Genomic DNA, 18,440 nt, shown 5'->3' on the forward strand with positions numbered 1-18,440 from the left:
CACACACACACACACACACACACACACACACACACACACACACACACTTTCCTAATCTACCATTCTGCTGCTCTGGTGTTCCTAGGGGCCCTGGTAGGTACACCTGCAAAAGTGTACCCTGCCCTTTCCAGCTCCCAGGATCACACAGGTGAGGCTAGGCTAAGAGGGAGGATGGGAGGAATGATGTATAGTTTTGGGTATTTTGGAAAACTGCCTCACTAGTTGTAAGTGTGGGCCAGACACTGCAGCACCTCATTGAGTTGAAGGAGTTGTTACGCCACACACGTGGAAAGGGGTAGAACAGGTCTGCTCCTTAGGTTTCTCTTCCAGGCTTCCACTGGTCTTGGGGTTTGGCACCAGAGGTGCCCACTCATAGTTCCATATTTCTAGTTCCCGAGAGAGGAGAATGCTTAGTGTAGTCTCATTCAGGCATCTGCTTAGATCGAACAGTCGTGGCCAGTAGGCCAGGTCCTGTGGTTCAGACATGGCCACCAACACCCTGCTCCTGTTATTGGGGAGTGGACCAAGAGAAGGGAGCGTTGGGCAGCCACCCTTGGGGGCCTACTACACAGCTGGGAAGAGGCTTTGTTGGAATATTGCCTTTTCACTTGTTGGAAAAATGTTCAGTGGGGCTGAATTTTATCTCACAACGTTAGAGAACGCTGTCTCTTTTAGGGTCTTTATGGGGCAGGAGGAGGAAGATGGTACAGGCCTCTCTCCCATCACTGGGAGGTAGAAGGGTGTGGGAGGAATGAAGTTAATCTGATTTGGGATGAAGGTTGTTACAAGACCGTTGAGATGATTAAGTGATGCACCATGCTTGAAAAGTACTTACCTGTGCCTGGTGTATCATATCCCCCAGAGAATATTAGCAATGTGTTATTGTAATAATTCCAACAACTTCATATTCTTCATATGCACTTCCTAAACTTTGGCTGTTTTTTTTTTGACCTCATGACTTACACAGAATTAGCTGAAGGCAGAATTCTAAATGATTCTTAACTGGTGAGGCAGCCAGAGAACACCCTGAGTGCCACAGGGCACAGCCTTCTCCCTTTACCACGCATGGTGAGAAAGCTTCGTCACAGACTGAAGAAAGGAGCTCTTGTGTAAGATGTTTCATTTACTCTTCTGGGCTGCTTTTTCTGACTTTCTGGTACTTGTTTTTCTCAAGTGGTTTGTTTCCCTGAGTCACCCTCCTGAGACAGGGGGCTGTGGCACTGTCTGTGCTCTCCATACTCACACAGGCAGCCTGGTGGAGTCCTGGAGAGAGGATATTCAGCATTCTACCTTTGAGACTATATAGCTACTGCAGGCCCTTCTGGGGCACATTTTTTCCCCAAAGTAGAGGGCCCTGATCTTGTTGATCCCAAGAGATACTGGGAACGAGCACTCAGTGAGGATTCCAGGGTGTTGGGCTCCAGCACCAGCTGTGTCATTTATGTGGCCTTAGTTTCTTCATGGCAACATTGGGAGAATTCTGGCCAGGATGAGAGCATGGGTATGGAAGGGCTTGTGAACTAAGTGTAAGGCTGGCTGTGTCGATGCTGTTACTATCCTTACTAACCTGGGGTCATGGGAATTGGTAATTGGTAAGAGCACAGACCCATGGTGGTGACCCTTAGGTCGGAGTCTCCCAAAAGGATTGCCATCTGCCATTGTATGTTGAAGTCCATCTTTGGTCTACTCATCCATCCGTCCATCCATCCATCCATCCATCCATCCAGTGGTTATTTACTGAGATATTATTCTATGCCAGGCAGTATTCTAGGCAGTGGGTGAATAAAAAGTAAAAAATTCCAGCCTTCATCGACCTTATGTTCTAGTGGGGGGAGACTGGAAATAAGAGAATTAAATAAAATGTGAAGTACCTTTGCACCAACACACTTGATTCTGGGGGACCCGATGGTTGGCACCCTGAAGCAGGTGTCCTCCTCGCTCCTACACACTGTGTCTATCGTGCCGAGGATCACACTGCTCCCCACTCTACACTTTGAGCACTGCGAGGGCAGAGATTGATTTGGGTTTGCCGTATTTCTCTGGTACCTAGTTTAGTGACAAACACCTGGAAGGCACACAATGTGGTGATCAAACCATAGTCAACCACACAAAGCAGGTAGAAGTGAAAAAGTCCCATGGTCACCAGTTACCTGAGTGACCCACAATTAGCTTCTATATACTATATGAATAAATGACATGTATCTTTAAATGCCTTTCACCTAACAATACCATCTTGATGATCATTTCCTTTTAGAGCCTCCTTATTTTTTGTAAACAGCTCTATTCCATTGTATGGCTGTACCATGGTTTATTTAAGCAGTTTCCTGGTCATGCTTACGTCATTGCTTGCAATCTTTTGTGTTGGTGAACGTGTGATGAACAGAGTGAACACGTTCACCTGTCATTTGCACACTTGCAAGTCCTACAGGATAACTCCTAGAAGTGGGATTGCTGATTCAGGGAATGCCATTCGGTATTGAGTTATAAAGTGAGGGCAGAAAATGAGGCCCAAGATTGGTCTAATGACCACGTGGAGTGGACAAGTCACCAGTCCCCATGAGCGTTCTGCTCAAAGGCCTTATAGCATCTGATACCACTTTTTTTGTTTCTGCACCAGGCTGGAGAATCCATGTTCAACCGTGCGAAGCTCCTCAACGTTGGCTTTAAAGAGGCCTTGAAGGACTATGGCTACAACTGCTTTGTGTTTAGTGACGTGGACCTCATTCCAATGAACGACCATAACACCTACAGGTGTTTTTCACAGCCACGGCACATTTCTGTAGCAATGGATAAGTTTGGATTTAGGTAAGAGATGTTCACCGGAATCTGCAGAAAACACATTTGTCTCTTATGTGACAACTAGGGAACGCAATTCCTCCAGCCCAGGAGGAGTGCCTCTTAGGCTCTGGAGGAGAATGCCTCCTCTGAGAACTGGGTGCTTTTTAAGCCCATAGTCAGTTATTATTTAAGGAGGAAAATGGAGTCCAGAAACGCCCATACCTCTGCACATCCAGGCAAGAAGAGTTTTTATATTTGGGATGGTGTTCGTCTTTAGGCTCCAAACAGCAGCTGTATTACCTCACTTTCTTCTCTCCCCTTCCCCACACAGTTTGGGAAACAAATTGGAATCATCTTCCCCCAGTAAATTCTTGGGCTTGGATACTTCAGTAGATGTTCCTTGGCACTTTAAGAAGGAACATGGTTCTGTGTCCCTGCAAAGCACAGGCTTCTGCTCAAACACTGGGGCTCAAACTTCTCCACCAAAATGCCTCTTGTGGGGAAGCTGGCTGAAGCCCATCCCCAGGAGCAGCAGTGTTATCTAAAGCACATTGTCACAGGTGGAAAATAGCCTGGTAGTCCTTTTTTTTTTTTTTAATCTTAAAAAAGAAATTTGCGTTTTGTTCCGTAATTTAGCCACGTTTGTATCAACACAAAATTGTTTTAAGTCACCTGTCAGTTGAGAACCCTGAGCTCTCCCTCCCTGTTCCGAGTCAACACGGGAGCTCTGGGAAGCTGCGCTGCGGGTACCCGTGTGCTAGGCATCCCTGGCCTTGGCTGACTACCGCAGTGTGGCGGGCCTCTGCCGCCCAGCAATGCCTTGGTCTAGATACAACTTCTTTCAGACTCATTTATTCTCATCGTTCCTTTCTGTCCTCCCTTGCTGGGAGCATGAGAGCTGTGAGGTGAATGTAGGTATGCTCTGAAGTCCTTCCTCCAAATTAAAGGCATTCAGACCATAAACTTACTGTCTTAAAGGGGGGAAATTTGACTACAAACGGCACTCTGTACCCTCCTATCTTCCCTCTCTCCCTCCCTGTTTGTGTATCTTCTTCCCTTTGAGATACACCAGCTCTTCTGAGTTCCTCCCTTGAAGCGTGGTGGTGCTTACCTAATTCTTTACCACAGCATCGTGTTTGTTTTACCCAGAACTAGTTAGGCTTGGGAGACGGGGCAGGTAGATAAGAGAAAGCAGCAGAGACAATAAAACCAAATCTTGTCAAAATAGCATATACTTCCCCCTTGAAGTGGCTAAGAGTCCATTTCTATAAGAACACTGATTATGAAGAAGCCTTAATGGCCTGGCTACCTCTGGTTCAAACCCTCACATTACAAGTGCAGACTGTAATGTGCGGTATGCCAAAGGGGGATGACTTGGCACTTAAATGATGACACCTATTTACAAGTAGATTATTTTTGATTTGTTAAAGCAGGCTCCCAGGGATCTTTGCTTGTGTATGCTTACAGTCAGAATTCCGGAATATATTTGAAAATAATAATTGCATCTTTTTTTCATATGTTCTATATGGTTTGGCTGACTTCCCCCTCAAAGTCTGAGTTAGAGTTTTCCTTCATTAGTGTGATGGGTTTTGGTCTCTTTGGATTACAGTAAGAGCCCAAGTGTGGTTTGGAGCTGCACACAGGGTTGTCACAAAACAGCAAGCTTTAAAAGACCCACAGGAAGGCCTTTGCTTGGCCTCTAGGCATGTCCAGGTTCTTAACATTTCTCGTCAGTTCTTCCTCTGCGTCCCTCAGGAGTCCACAACTCATAACCACTAAAACATTGAAATACAAAAAGGTTTGGAAGGATGAGAGCCCAGATGCCCTACTCCTTGAAAATGTGTCAAAATAGATTCACCATTATACATTTTGCTAAGTCAGGATATGGTAGAATTTTCCAAGAAAATTTTATTTTAGCAAATTTTCAGAAATGCTGTCTTGACTGTTGGGGTCAGTGTTGAAGCCAGTATATCTCTGGAAGAATGAAAGCTAGACTGTAGATGGGCTGGGGGTGGAAAGGGGGGGTTGGCAGGGTGGGCACAGGAGACTCTAAAGCAGTTGCAGTTTCTAGGACCTTCTGGACAAGGATTTCCTGTGCAGGAGCAAGCAAGACACATGGGAAGCAGGTTCCTGAGTGGTGCAACAGAACTGGGCTTATGTTCTTGTCACAGACTGATTTTCTAGATAACCACAGGGGCAACACAATGTTCTTAGAAAGAGCAAGATTCTACTTTCTGGTATCTGTGTCTTCTCTAAGATAATCTTGAGTCTGATCTGAAAACAAAACAAACAAGGAGAACCCGCATAAATCCCTAATTTAAAAGTTCCAGAGAATAAAAATAACTTTAGAAGTGTTTCTATTTTGAACAAGCTTTATTTCAAAAAGTCAAAACTTACTAACCACTGGTCGTGTGTGTGTGTGTGTGTGTGTGTGTGTTTTGGTTTTTGTTTTTTTCCCCCAGCCTACCTTATGTGCAGTATTTTGGAGGTGTCTCTGCTCTAAGTAAACAACAGTTTCTCACCATCAATGGATTTCCTAATAACTACTGGGGCTGGGGAGGTGAAGATGATGACATTTTTAACAGGTAATGGTCACGAATTAGATCTCTTTCTTCCGTGTCTCCCTTCACTTCTGGTCTCTCTACCAGTGCTTGGTTATTCTGCAAGGATTGACCCTCAGGAGGAATGCAGCTCCCGCCCAGCCCAAATTCTTAGGTGTGCCCTGCTCTAGGTGCTATAGGTGATAAAGAGTGTCTTTAGGTGGGACTTCCCTGGTGGCGCAGTGGTTAAGAATCTGCCTGCTGGGCTTCCCTGGTGGCGCAGTGGTTGAGAGTCCGCCTGCCGATGCAGGGGACGCGGGTTTGTGCCCCAGTCCAGGAGGATCCCACATGCCGCAGAGCGGCTGGGCCCGTGAGCCATGGCCGCTGAGCCTGCGCGTCTGGAGCCTGTGCTCCTCGACGGGAGAGGCCACAACAGTGAGAGGCCCGCGTACCGCAAAAAAAAAAAAAAAAAAAAATCCACCTGCCAATGCAGGGAACACGGGTTTGAGCCTTGGTTCGGGAAGATCCCACATGCCGCGGAGCAACTAAGCCCGTGCGCCACAACTATTGAACCTGCGCTTTAGAGCCTGCGAGCCACAACTACTGAAGCCCGCGTGCCTAGAGCCTGTGCTCCACAACAAGAGAAGCCACCGTAATGAGAAGCCTGCGCACCGCAACGAAGAGTAGCCCCCGCTCTCCGCAATTAGAGAAAGCTCACGCCCAGCAATGAAAACCCAACGCAGCCAAAATAAATTGAAAAAGTGTCTTTAGGAAAAGTAGCTTCTGTGATTTTTGCATTACCCTTTTGGAAAATGTACAATAAGAACCATGTGAAGGGGTGAATTTACTTTGACTCGTGCTATATGGCCGTCCACACCCTGGGCCTCTTTGTAAGCTGGTAAACCTTTATCATGTGAGTTGTCATCACAGATGGTAAAAAACCATTTGTCCGTGGCATTTGAAACCACATTCTGCTCACTTCTTCCTGGCAATGGAATTTTCAACCCTGCTGGCTGCAGGCAGAAAGCACCTTCTCCCTCTGGGAGCCAGTCTGAACTTGTCACTGAGTTTGATATCAGAATACACCCTAGCGCCTTTCTGAATTGGAGTACGTTAATTGGATAATTAACGGAAGGTGTCTGTCAGAGCAGCACCCAAAGTCATTTAAGGTTAGCTTCGTGTGGGAACTTGACATCAACCCAAGTCTTTAATACAGGCCTTGAAGAAAACGTTTTGGAGTGTCCAGATTTGTTATCAGTACGCAGAGCACTGGGCCAGGAAGGCCCAGTGAGGAGGAGGACACTGAAGCCCTGAGCAGGGAGTCCAGACAGAAACAAACCTGCTTTCACAGCACCACACCTGGCAGCTGGGCCCGTATGATGGTGTACAGGGCTGCTGTGATGCACAGACCTGAGTGATCAGAAAGGCTGGCAGGAGCGAGCCCCGAGGACGGACTTCCGAGGGTGGAGGGACTAGAAGATGAGTGGTCTGTGGGGGAGCTTTCTTCTCTTCCTTTTTCAATTTTTTTTATTTTTTAAGTTGAGGTATAGTTGATGTACAGTGTATATGTTTCAGGTGTACCATAGTGATTCACAATTTTCTTTTTTTTCGGTATGCGGGCCTCTCACTGTTGTGGCCTCTCCCGTTGCGGAGCACAGGCTCCGGACGCGCAGGCTCAGTGGCCATGGCTCACGGGCCCAGCCGCTCCGCGGCACGTGGGATCTTCCCGGACCGGGGCGCGAACCCGTGTCCCCTGCATCGGCAGGCAGACTCTCAACCACTGCGCCACCAGGGAAGCCCCTGATTCACAATTTTTAAAGGTTAAACTCCATGTATAGTTCCTATAAAATATTGGCTATATTCCCTGTGCTGTACAGTATATCCTTGTAGCTTATTTATTTCATACATAGTAGTTTCTACCTCTTAATCCCCTACCCCTATCTTGCTCCTCCCCGTGGAGCAGCTTTCCTGAAAGATAAGGAACCTAACTCCTACTGTGTACCAACTGGCTGTGTGCCAGGCACTAGTTCAGCACTGAGGGAGGCCAGGCTGGGAACCTTGAAGTCATCTAGGACTGGCCATTCCTGCCTCTTAGCTTACTTTTGTATTCCTGCTGTCAAGGCTTTGGTTTTGGTCCTCATTCCTTTCTCCCCCAGAACCTACACAGAATCTTGCACCCCGTTCTGGCTGCCTCTAGTCTTGTTCCCAGCTCTCCATTCTGATACTGCTTATCAGAGACTTCCCTTTGGCCCAAAACCTTTGGGAAACACTGTATACCGTCACCTCTCCATATCTGTGGATTCCACATCCACAGATTCAACCACCCTTCAATCGAAAATATTTGGGAGAAAAGATTCCAGAAAGTTCTAAAAAACAAAACTTGGATTTGTTGTGCACGCGCGACTATTCGCATAACATTTACATTGTATTTACAACTAGCTACATATCATTTACATAGTATTAGGTTTTATTTTTAATTAATTAATTAATTTATTTATTTTTGGCTGCGTTGGGTCTTCGTTGCCGCACGCCGGTTTTCTCTAGTTGCAGTGAGCAGGGGCTACTCTTGGTTGTGGTGCACGGGCTTCTCATTGTGGTGGCTTCTCTTGTTGTGGAGCACGGGCTCTAGGTGCGCAGACTTCAGTAGTTGTGGCACGTGGGCTCAGTAGTTGTGGTGCACGGGCTTAGTTGCTCCGCGGCATGTGGGATCTTCCCGGACCAGGGCTCAAACCCGTGTCCCCTGCATTGCCAGGCAGATTCTTAACCACTGCGCCACCAGATAAGTCCCTGTGTTAGGTATTATAAGTAATCTAGAGGTGATTTAAAGTATATGGGAGCTATACCCCAATAAAAATTAAATAAATACATAAGGCTTAAAGAAAAGTATATGGGAGGGTGAGGATGTGCATAGGTTATATGCAAATGCTACACCATTTTATATAAGGGACTTGAGCATCCACTGTGAAGGGGGGGTGTTTTTCTGGAACCAGTCCCCCGCGGATACCGAGGGATGACTGTTATATCCCTGTCCGACACTGGCACTGTTCTTGGGGATGCTAAAAGCTCTAAGGAGGCCTCCATGATGTCTTTGCCCTTCCTTCCGGCTTCATCTCCGGCCACTTCCTACCCCAGACCCTGTTCACCAGTCCCCAGAAGCTTGTGGTACTCCCTGAGGGCACTGTGCTTGCTCTCGCCTCCCTGCCTTTGCCTGTGCTGTCCTGACTGCCCGAAATGCTCTGGCAAAAGCACCCACTCATCTTCAAGATTTGGCTGTGCCTAGTCTTGTTCAGGTAGAGTCGGTTGCTTCTCCCTCTGTTGCGCGCATCGCCACCCTTCCCTCGTCCCCTCCGTACTGGCACCGATGGCCCTGTGTTCTAAGCACACCCACATTATAAAGTCCGTGAGGGCAGACACCCCCAGTGCTTGGCACAGGGTGGTCACCAACACGATCTAGAACCAGTGGTAAAATGTTATGGGAAAGGCATGTGAGTTTTAAGCAATGCCTGTACACTGGGCTGGGCCGTGGGCTGGGTGAGAACAGCTGACAGGATGGTGGACAGGACAAGAGTCTTGCAGCTGGGACTGTGGGACCCGAGCCTTATGGAAGCTCTGTAATGACGACTTGTCTCTTTACGCCTTACAGATTAGCTTTTAAAGGCATGTCTGTATCTCGCCCAAGTGCGGTGATCGGCAAGTGTCGGATGATCCGCCACTCAAGAGACAAGAAAAATGAACCTAATCCTCAGAGGTGTGTTCTGTGTTTTATTCTCTCCCCTGTGTGTGTTTCCTTCTTTCCCCTTTCAGGTGGGGCAGGCTGTAGGAATGAAGCTCTGGAATGGGCTTCATGCCTTGAGGGTTCAATCCACGGGACAGGATTGGAGTAGGAGTGGGGAGGAGGGGCCAAAAAGTACAAATGTTTAAAGTTTTTTTTTTTTTTAAGATTTTTGTTTTGGCTTCAACCCTTTGCCCGTTTGTTCCTTGTAGGTTCGACCGAATTGCACACACAAAGGAGACAATGCTCTCCGACGGTTTGAACACACTCACCTACCTGGTGTTGGACGTGCAGAGATACCCGTTGTATACCAAAATCACAGTGGACATCGGGACACCGAGCTAGCATTTTGGTGCAATGATAAGAGACCTGAAAATGGCCAGGGACCTCTGCTGTGTGTCTCTGCCAACCTGCTGGGCTGGTCCCTCTCATTCTTACCAATCAGAGTGATAGACCCTCTCGGCTCATCATTCAGACGCCTTTCCAGACGACCAGGACGAGTGGGATATTTTGCCCCCAACTTGGCTCGGCATGTGACTTCTTAGCCCCACGAGGTGTATGTAAGCATAGCAACTGTCAGCCTTTGGGGGGTTCTCAACATGTTCACAGTGTCACCCCAAGGAATCAGAGCTATACACAGCCCCAAATTTGGTGACTGTGGGACTCATTCCCTGTGAAAAACTGCTAATTTGTTGTGATATAGGTAAGAATTTTGCTTTAAATTGTGGTATTATTACTTTATGAAAAATTGGAGAGTGCTGCTGAAATTGGATTGGTGTGATGTTTTTTCGGAGTCACATTATAACAGAAAAACACACGATTTCAACCATTCTCATTTTACCCCCTTCTCCCCACCCTCTTTCCGTGGTATGCAACTATTACAATCACTGTGTGTGTGTGTGTGTCTTTCCTTAGCAAAAGAATTTTAAAACTTGAGCCTTGGACCTTTCACCCTGCTAACGTGTAAATTCCAAGGCGACTTTAGCCACCAGAGCAAAAGCCTTGGGTGTTCTCACGTTCAGTGGCCTTTCTCCAGATTGTCTGATTCCTGAATGTAAATCCTTTTTTTAAATAGCAGTTTGTAGTATTTTAAAGAAAGAACAAATCAGGTTCTAATTACGAGCTAGCTTGATTTTGTGTTGATCCAGAATTGCATAGTGTTTAGCCGTGGCAATTTATTTTTCTGAGCATGCTATATAAACTTGAATTTCCCATGTATTTTTATTGTGGTGTTTTAAATGTGGGGAGGGGACTGAGCATTTTTTAAGGGAAAAAATGATGTATGCTATAGTGGCCACACATGGGCCCTGATGTAGCTGGCAGGCCAGGTTTTCTGAAGAGCAGAGTCATCTTTGGGCCCCTTGATGAGAGCTAGGCCTCCACATCAGCACTACTGAGCTGGACTCCTGGGGGAGACAGAAGCCTCGGCCTGCCTGGCTGACCTCTCCACCTCCCTCCCCTCCCCCCGGTGGGCAGGGCTGAGGGAACCCTCACCTCCTCAGACTGACCCCAAGACCTCCCGCTAGGGCCCTAGGCTGTGGAGCTGTAAATGACAGCCATGAGGTTGTTCACTGGCCCTTAGCCAAGGCAGGAGGAGGAAGCCTCCCTCTGGCCCCTGGGTGCTGCCTCCTGGGCTCTGATGGCCACGCTGCCTGGCCCACCTTGCAGGACTGGTTCTCCTTCCTCTTTCTCCTTCCTCCCTTCTGCTGCCTCTCTCTTCCCTCCCTCCCCCTTTTTGTTCCTTTGCCTCTTGCCTGTTCCCTAAAACTGGCCTGTGGCGCTCAGGGTCAAACATTCATTCTCCAGCGTGAATGTGCCTTTTCATTAGAGATCTAGAAAGAAGTTCGGCTGAAACCACCCACAGTCCCCCACGACCACTCTGGTGCCTAAAGCCTCCCATTCCCCCTCAGGTTTTTAGCAGGTGCTCCCACTTCTGGGAGGCTGACCCACAGCGGTATCTTCCCCAAGCCCACCTCTGCTGCCAGAGGTTTTAGCCGGCCTGGGTTGAGATGCACAAGGCAGTTCCTGCCACTGGGTGCCCTTGCTGGGTCCAGCCTGGGCTGAGGGCTTAAAATTCAGCTTTCTAACCTCAGAGTGGACCTTACAGCTGGTGGCAGCCTGGAAACCAGCCCTCAGTGTAGAGGCTGAGCTGATGCCTGGCCCCAGTCTGAACCTGTGCCTTTATCACTTTGAGCATCTCAGATGCTAATGTGGTTCTTTTTCCAGAAGCCTTTGTATTGGTTACAAATTATTTTCCACTGCAGAAGCAGCTGGGCTATGCAAAGAGTGTTCCTTCTGTCAGTTCCCCACTCCTTAACAGTGATGTTGATAAAGCCAGGAATGTACTGTCAGGGAGTTTTGGGAAGTGCAAAGAATGAAGGCCTCTTTTTCTATCCCCAGATCCTGACTTTTCCAAAGTGCCTTAGAAGAGAGGAGACAAATATCCTGGGTGGTAACCTCTTTGTTACTTACTTTACTCTTAAAACAAAATTCTGACTTTTTTTTCTTTTTTGTTTTCCTATTGCATTTTCTTTCATGTTCCATTGTAATAGTCAAGTATGTGGTTCATTCTCAGGACCAAGGGAAATCCTGCTGCACCTCTTCCCCATTTGCTGATCTTCCGGTGCGCTAATGGGGTCCCAAGGTTAGGCCTGGACCTTGCCTGGTTCATGAGATGCTGCAGGTCCTGTTTCCTCACTGGGGAGTTCAGGGCTGAGGGTTCAGGGACCATTTCCTTCACCTGGAAGTTGTCACCATGAAGTTGTCATGTGCTGTGACTTTCTCTATTTCTGTCCATTCTGTTGCTGGTGACCCTGTAAAGTGGCCTTTGGGAAAGATCGGAGGGCAGAGGTGGCATAAGAGGGTAAAGGAAATGCTGGTGCTGACTCAGCCTGGGCAGGATCTCTGCTGACCTGAGGGCTGGATGTGGGGCACCCCACACGGCTGGGAGGGGAGCGTCCACCCCACACGGCTGGGAGGGGAGCGTCCCTGTCCTAGAGACCTGTTGTGCTGTGTATTTTGATTTCCCGTGTATGCAAATGTATGTATTTACCATTGTAAGTGGAGGAATGTCTGACCTTGGTGTTCAAAACAGAACTGTATTTTTGCCTTTAAAAGCCAGTAACATAACGTGAATAAATGACCCTATCTTTGTAACGGCAGGTGGTTTCTCTTCTGATGTAAGGGGTTTGGGTTCTCCCAGAGCTGGAGGGCAGTGACTGGGGCTGCCTGCTGGGAGGATGTGAGGAAAGCAGAGGTCTGCCTCCTGTGCCTGCCTCATGTGGGAGGCTGGGGGATTGGGTGGGGGGAGGAGGTGGCGCCTCACCTGGCCACGCTCCACAGCCCTGCCTGGGATCACACAGGGTGCACGCACCTCACTGGGATCACACAGGGTGCACGCACCTCACTGGGATCAGCCGTTCCCCCATCTGAGCCTCATATTCATATCTGTAAAATGGGAATAATAACACGTAGAGACTTTTTGAGGCTTAAAAGGGATGATGTGTCTGAAACACAATGACTGACACCTCACAGGTACTCACTATGCAGCAGCTGGTGCCACTTCAGAGTAGAAGTTTCCCTAGCAGTTCTCCGGCCACATTCTGCTGTTTTCCACCAACGCCAGCATGGTTCTGAGATAGTTCTCAGAGCCACTTACACAAGGTGTTCACAGGGTAGCTTAGATAAATAAGCTTTCTTGTCAGCCCCAGGAAATTTAACCAGACGCTCTCAAAGGTCTTAGCTGTGATCCAAGGACTTGAGACAGTAAGTACCCTGGGCACCACCTACTCCTCCTCTGCAGCGCCCCTGGGGTCAGGCATCAGCAGCCTCTGACATGCTGCTTCGATTGAATTGGCATCTGGAAGAAATGGGCCGGAGGAAACCAGTGTGCAGGAGAGGTCACTCCCGCCGTCCAGGCTGAGGGGGCTGCAGGCCCTGCTGGGATGGAGCTGTGCTTGTGGGACCGGTTGGGAAACAGAGCAGGAAGGGCAGCCCCTTGTAGCCCCACCAGGGCCATCTGGCTGTCTCCACCCATCCCTGTGACTGCTGGAAGGAGCCCTAGTGGCCTCAGGCTTGAGCAGAGGTGGCTGGTACTCAGATCTGACTTTCCAGCCAGGAGACTCCTTTGGACAAAGTGCTGCCTTACAGGGCTTTCCAAACTGTAAGGTCCGGGTTAAGTGGGGCACCCTTCCCTCCCTAAAGATGCACATATCCACGCAGATGCATATATGCTGACATGTGCCTAGGAGAGGCCAGAATGCTCGGGTTCAAATCCTATTGCTCCTTCTTCCTGGTTCCACGACCTTGAGTGAGTGATTTAGCCTCTCTGTGCCTCGCTTTGTTCATCTGTGTAGTGGGGATAACAGTACTTCTTTCATAGGATTGTCAAGTAAATTAATCTTACAAAGCACTCAGACTGGCTCATAATAAGCATTATACATGTTACAAATATTTGTTAAATTTTTGAAAGTGCAGGTGAACACACGTGCTGAGATATACATAGAGACTGCTGTGCACACATTACCCACATATACACATGCACACACCAGGTGTGCTGGGGATCTTCCTTTTTTCCTCTTCTAGGGCACGTGTCTGTGGCAGATGGGTGAGTGGATCTCAGGGCAAGTGACCGCTCCTCTTCTGGAGACACCCAGGACCTCACCAGTGCTGCTTCCTCACCCCTTCCTGCCTCCCCTGAGTGAAGGTGTTTGGACTGGCGGCCTTGGTGATGGAGGGGGGCTTGAACCCCGCCTTGGTGGGCTCCAAGGTGCCAGGGAGGAAGGGGGCCAGGGCCAGGCTTTTGGGGTTGCCATTTCCTTGAGAAGTGCCTTTAGTCTCCCACTTCACCTGAGAACCAAACCAAGTCTGAGCCAGGCAGAGCCCAGTAGCCGTGGGTGTGGATTTGGTGGACACCAGACCCCCCCCACCCCCCACCCCCCACCCAGTATAGTATCTCTTTTCCATGGGAGAATGTGACCTGGATGCCTAATCACTAATGTCCTTTGGAAGCAGGGCTGTGGTGTCCAGGCGGGTGGGTGCCCATGCAGGTATTGATATATGAGTAAAACCTCCCCAGGCAGGAGCGTTTGCTGCTGGTGACAGAGGGAAGCTGTGTGTCGGAAGGATGGGGGAGAGGTTGAGGAAATGAGGAGATGACTGAGTTCTAGGTTGGCAAGTCTCCACCACACTCCCAGACACACTCTCCTCCTGTTTCTTCCAGGAGGTGGGAGTTCGGACATTCCTAGAGGCTAATTTCTTCTTAGAACTGGAACTTCTTCCCCCATCAGAAAGGAAATGAGGTTTGCCTGGCTGAGCCGGTTGTGCCAGACAAGCCTCATTTCCTTCTCTGGCACAGTCCCCGGGCAGGGAACGTGGCTGCTGCCTTCATCTGGGCTCCAGGACCTGTACCCAGGCTGGGAGGCAGAGGAACCGGCAGTGTATGGATGTCATGCGAAGTGATAGGGTCAATGGACCAGAAACCAGAGGACCGTGGCATTGCCAAGAAAGCTGCCCTTGAGCAAGTTGTGTGCCAGGTCACTAGGGAGGGGGCCCGGGAAGAGGGCCAGAAGAAGCCATACAAACAATGGTCATTATGTCTGGCTCTCTGCTTTCCCATTTGCTGTGTCACTCTGGGCAAGTCCACTCCCCTCTCTGAGCCTCAGTTTGCTCTTCTGTTTTATGAATCCACCTCTGGTCTCTCCTGCCAGAAGGAAGTGTCGTGGTCTTGGGTTTCCCCTTGTCCCTGAGGCTCACCCTTCATACTGCCTTGAAGAAAGTCATTTTATCTGAGTCTTTATTTGTAAAAATAGCAGGATCACCCCTGCCTTCCCCCTCTCCTTTCCCAGGAAGGCCTTGAGCATCACAGGATAATCTGCTAAAGCTCTACCTGGTGGGGCAGGCTGAGATGCTGTGGCTTTGCCATCTCCCTCTTCTGCCAGTCCCCTCCAAGCTCCGGCAGACTCCTTTCACCTGCTCCCCCTTAGGTTTTCCAAACTCAGGCTTCCTGATTATCCCATCGACCCTGAGGGAGAAGCACAGGAGGGAGTGTTTGTTGCATGCAGCAGTGTTCACCCTGCCATTCCTCATAACACTGAAAACCTAGAAGCCACCATCAGTGGGGGACTGTGCTGAGTAAAATGAGGATCATCCAAACAATGAAGTACTAGGCGACCACTGAGAATGATGAAGTGGATCTATACTTATTGATTAGAAAGAGGTCTGAGGGAAAAAAGCAAACTACAGAATGGTATTTGCACATATGGCAGGAAAATGTCTGAATAATTTAGTGCAGAGATTATTCTGCAGTTGTTTGTGGGAGCAGATGCACGAGCGATAAAATGAAGAGATGATCTCCCTTCTCCGCACAGACAGTGTGGCCAGGCTCCCATTCTGGGGTAACAACCTTTAGTGTTTTGGGGGCTGCCTGAGGGCCGAGGCCTTTAACAAGTACTAGCCCCATTGAGAGAATGAGCTGGGTTGCTCCCCAGGGGAGTTGCATTCCATGAAAGTGCCCAGACTTGGAAGAGAGACGGGGGCTTCCTCCTATGGGGGGAATGATGGAGGCCTGTGCCCTATTCACATTGAGGGGGGATGTGGCATGCTCTGGGGATGTTCATGGAGGCTGGACGGGATCAATTCCGGCCAGAGAGCTTCTAGCAATTCTCTCGGATTTAGAAAAATAAAGTTAGGACAGTTTTGCCACTCTTTCCTGAGTTCCATTAAATATTCGTGCCTGTTATACTTGGGTAATAAAAATGTTAACCAACAGAAAAAATGGCGGGGATGGGGGCACTGTGCCCTGGCTCTGGAGGGGCAAGATTGGCCTGAGGCACCTGATCAGGGCCCTGGGAGGACTATGAACCCAGCAGGAAGCCGGGGCGATCCCACTGCCTGTGGATCTCTGGCCCTGGAATCCAGGTGTCCTGCTGCTGAGGGAGGCCCTGACATCTGGATTTTGACACAGACCCAAGCCTGCAGCTATCGTAGATTCATTTCCGGGCCAGATGTGAGTGCCAGACAATTGGCACGTCCTCCTTGACCTTGTCCCTGCCTGGGAGGCATGTGCCACAGGAGGGAGGGTAGCAGGTTGTGACCAATAAGAGTGCACGCCACTATCTTTGACGCTCTCTCTGGTGGGGTGCCAAGAGCTGGGTGCCGAGCCCTGCACCCCACCCCCTCGCTCATCTCCACGGGGGCCCAGACAGCTGGAGCTTCCTGCACTGAGAGCCTTGGTCAGGGTGGGCCACCAGCGGTTATCCAGCCGGGGACTTGGGCCATTGGTGGGGCCTTCAGAGTATTCCCTTTCTGTGAAATGTCCTGTTGCTTTGTGTTCAGCGACTTTGCTTTCCTCTGATGACAGCAGCGCAGGAGACAGGCCAGCTCCCAGGCCCCAGCTCTCTGGTTCCCCACTTCACCAAAGGCACGTCTGTAATGAGGGAGGGAACAGGAGGACTTGGCGAACTGCTGCACCACTGTGATCCCTCACACGGCTTCTCCCCTTATGAGCACACCTGGCCCTTTTTGCACTGCGTTGCTCATTACAGTAATCCCCATCATAAGAATCATACGTTCAGGGAGGTCATGTGACTTGCACAAGGTCACATAGAGTTAGTGTCTGATCCAGGAGTCCCAGCCCGGGGTTCTGGCCACAGAACATGATCCAGCCACTCATCCAGCCTCAGCTGCTCTCCCTCCACAAAACAGTGTGAGAGCTGGAGGCCTGAGGCCGAGTGGTGCCCAGCCTCAGCCAGAAGACACGGCCCTCGCTTCGAGCCTGGCCTCAGCAGCACTGCCAAGGGAAGTGCAGTGTAGACAGGGGGCTAGAACCAAGACCTGGTTTCTGTTTTGTGTTGTTTGGGTTTTGTTTGGTTTTCCTTTTACAGTTTGTGAGCACTTGGGAATCTGGCATACTTTGTGGCAGCAGCTCCCTATACCAGGGACATTAGTGCGGCCTCCATCTGGGAGACACATGGGAGTGGCAAACACTGAAATAATCCACCAGGATGCAGGGGGCCTGGATCATGGGTACAGGGAGGAAGGGAGACCCCTGAGAGCTGAGGACCCACGTAGACCTGAAGAAGAAGCTGGGCTCCTTTTTGCCTGTGGAAGCGTCGCTCTGTGAGGCGAGAAGCAGCCCCTGGTTCACAGACAGTACAGCTGCTTCATTGCAGTGCTCAGTCCTGTCCCTTCCCTGGGCTGACACTTGGTGTCCAGGGGAGCTTGGCACAGTATTGTCCCAAGGCTGCTGGGGACATGGGGAGGACAGAGAGACAGGCAGCTCTGCTGAGGCCTGGACTCCTGCTCAGCTCTCCCTTTTCCTTCTAGGCACCTCTTCTCCCCCCTCCCCGTGCACCCTCTCCCCAAAGGAGGGCAGCGCAGCACCATTCCCAATCCTCCCAAACCTTCTTAGCCAATGGCGTTTTCCTAAATGAAACCGGGGGCTGTGTCTGATGATTCATGGTTTTTAGACAGGCTGAATCAAGAGTTCTAAAAAGCTCTGCTGGGTTTAACTTCATCAGACTCCAGACCTCAGTGATTTATGTTTCATGCGGTTTGCTCTGGATGGAAGCTGACCCAGCCACAATGAGACATGGAATGAGGAGAACTGACCATCTGATGCTGAGGAAGGAAGAAATCTCCACTGTGACCAATTTGTTGGGCAATGTCTCTCAGATGCTAGCCTGGGCCCTGCCTGCCAGCTCAGAACACTCTGTCTCTGACTCAGGTGCTGGGGCTCAACTTCGTCTCTCGCAGGCCCTGGGCTTGGTACCTGGTGGGCTTGGCTAATGACGTTGGCCCTGCTGGCTCCGTGGGGCCTGTGGGTACTCTCGCCACCTTGGGTCTGCCCTGTCTTGCAGGTTCACTGCCCACACTCTCCAGAAGACCTTTCCAGAGCTTTTCTTCATAGGAAACAAGGCCTGCTAGGTCTTTCCCTGGTCCTCCACCAACTCTGAGGTGAGCACACATCCTAGCACACTGCTGGGGGTGCCTGGCTTTGGGAGGATGAAGGCAGGAGAGAAACCTGAGGAAGCCCTGGACTGGAAGACCAGTGTTGACTGGCTAGGTGACCAAGACCAGATTATCTCTGATCCCCATCCAGAAACTGGGTGGGGAGGCTGTGAAAGCCTGCTGGGGCTGCCAGCTTGTGGTTCTAGGAAAACTCTTTAGGGTGCTTTATTCCGCCTGGCCCCTCTGCCTGTTTGAGGTTGCTGCTAGGGCACTTAAACTAGGACTCAAGGCCAGAAACAAAAGTTCTCTTTGTCAATCCTGGAAACCAGGGAGGGGGAGGGTGGAAGGAAGGGAAGCTCCGGGCAGTCCCGAGGCACCCCCAGGGGCATGGTCCAGAGTCC

At 49.9% G+C, this 18,440-nt stretch overlaps 1 protein-coding gene across 1 annotated transcript in view; it reads left to right on the forward strand.

Moving 5' to 3' along the window:
• The window catches only part of B4GALT1 (beta-1,4-galactosyltransferase 1), a 49,928-nt gene extending 38,101 nt beyond the window's left edge, over positions 1-11,827 (forward strand). The window contains exons 3-6 of the mRNA XM_027089010.1: positions 2,618-2,805; positions 5,241-5,363; positions 8,962-9,066; positions 9,303-11,827. Coding sequence (XP_026944811.1) covers positions 2,618-2,805; positions 5,241-5,363; positions 8,962-9,066; positions 9,303-9,435 — 549 coding nt within the window. The 3' untranslated portion in view covers positions 9,436-11,827. The remainder of the gene's footprint in view (positions 1-2,617; positions 2,806-5,240; positions 5,364-8,961; positions 9,067-9,302) is intronic.
• The last annotated feature ends 6,613 nt before the right edge of the window (positions 11,828-18,440 follow it).

Source organism: Aethalodelphis obliquidens, unplaced genomic scaffold, assembly GCF_003676395.1.
Source record: "Aethalodelphis obliquidens isolate GAN/ISIS:26980383/991018 unplaced genomic scaffold, ASM367639v1 scaffold64, whole genome shotgun sequence".
Taxonomy (NCBI): Eukaryota; Metazoa; Chordata; class Mammalia; order Artiodactyla; family Delphinidae; genus Aethalodelphis; species Aethalodelphis obliquidens.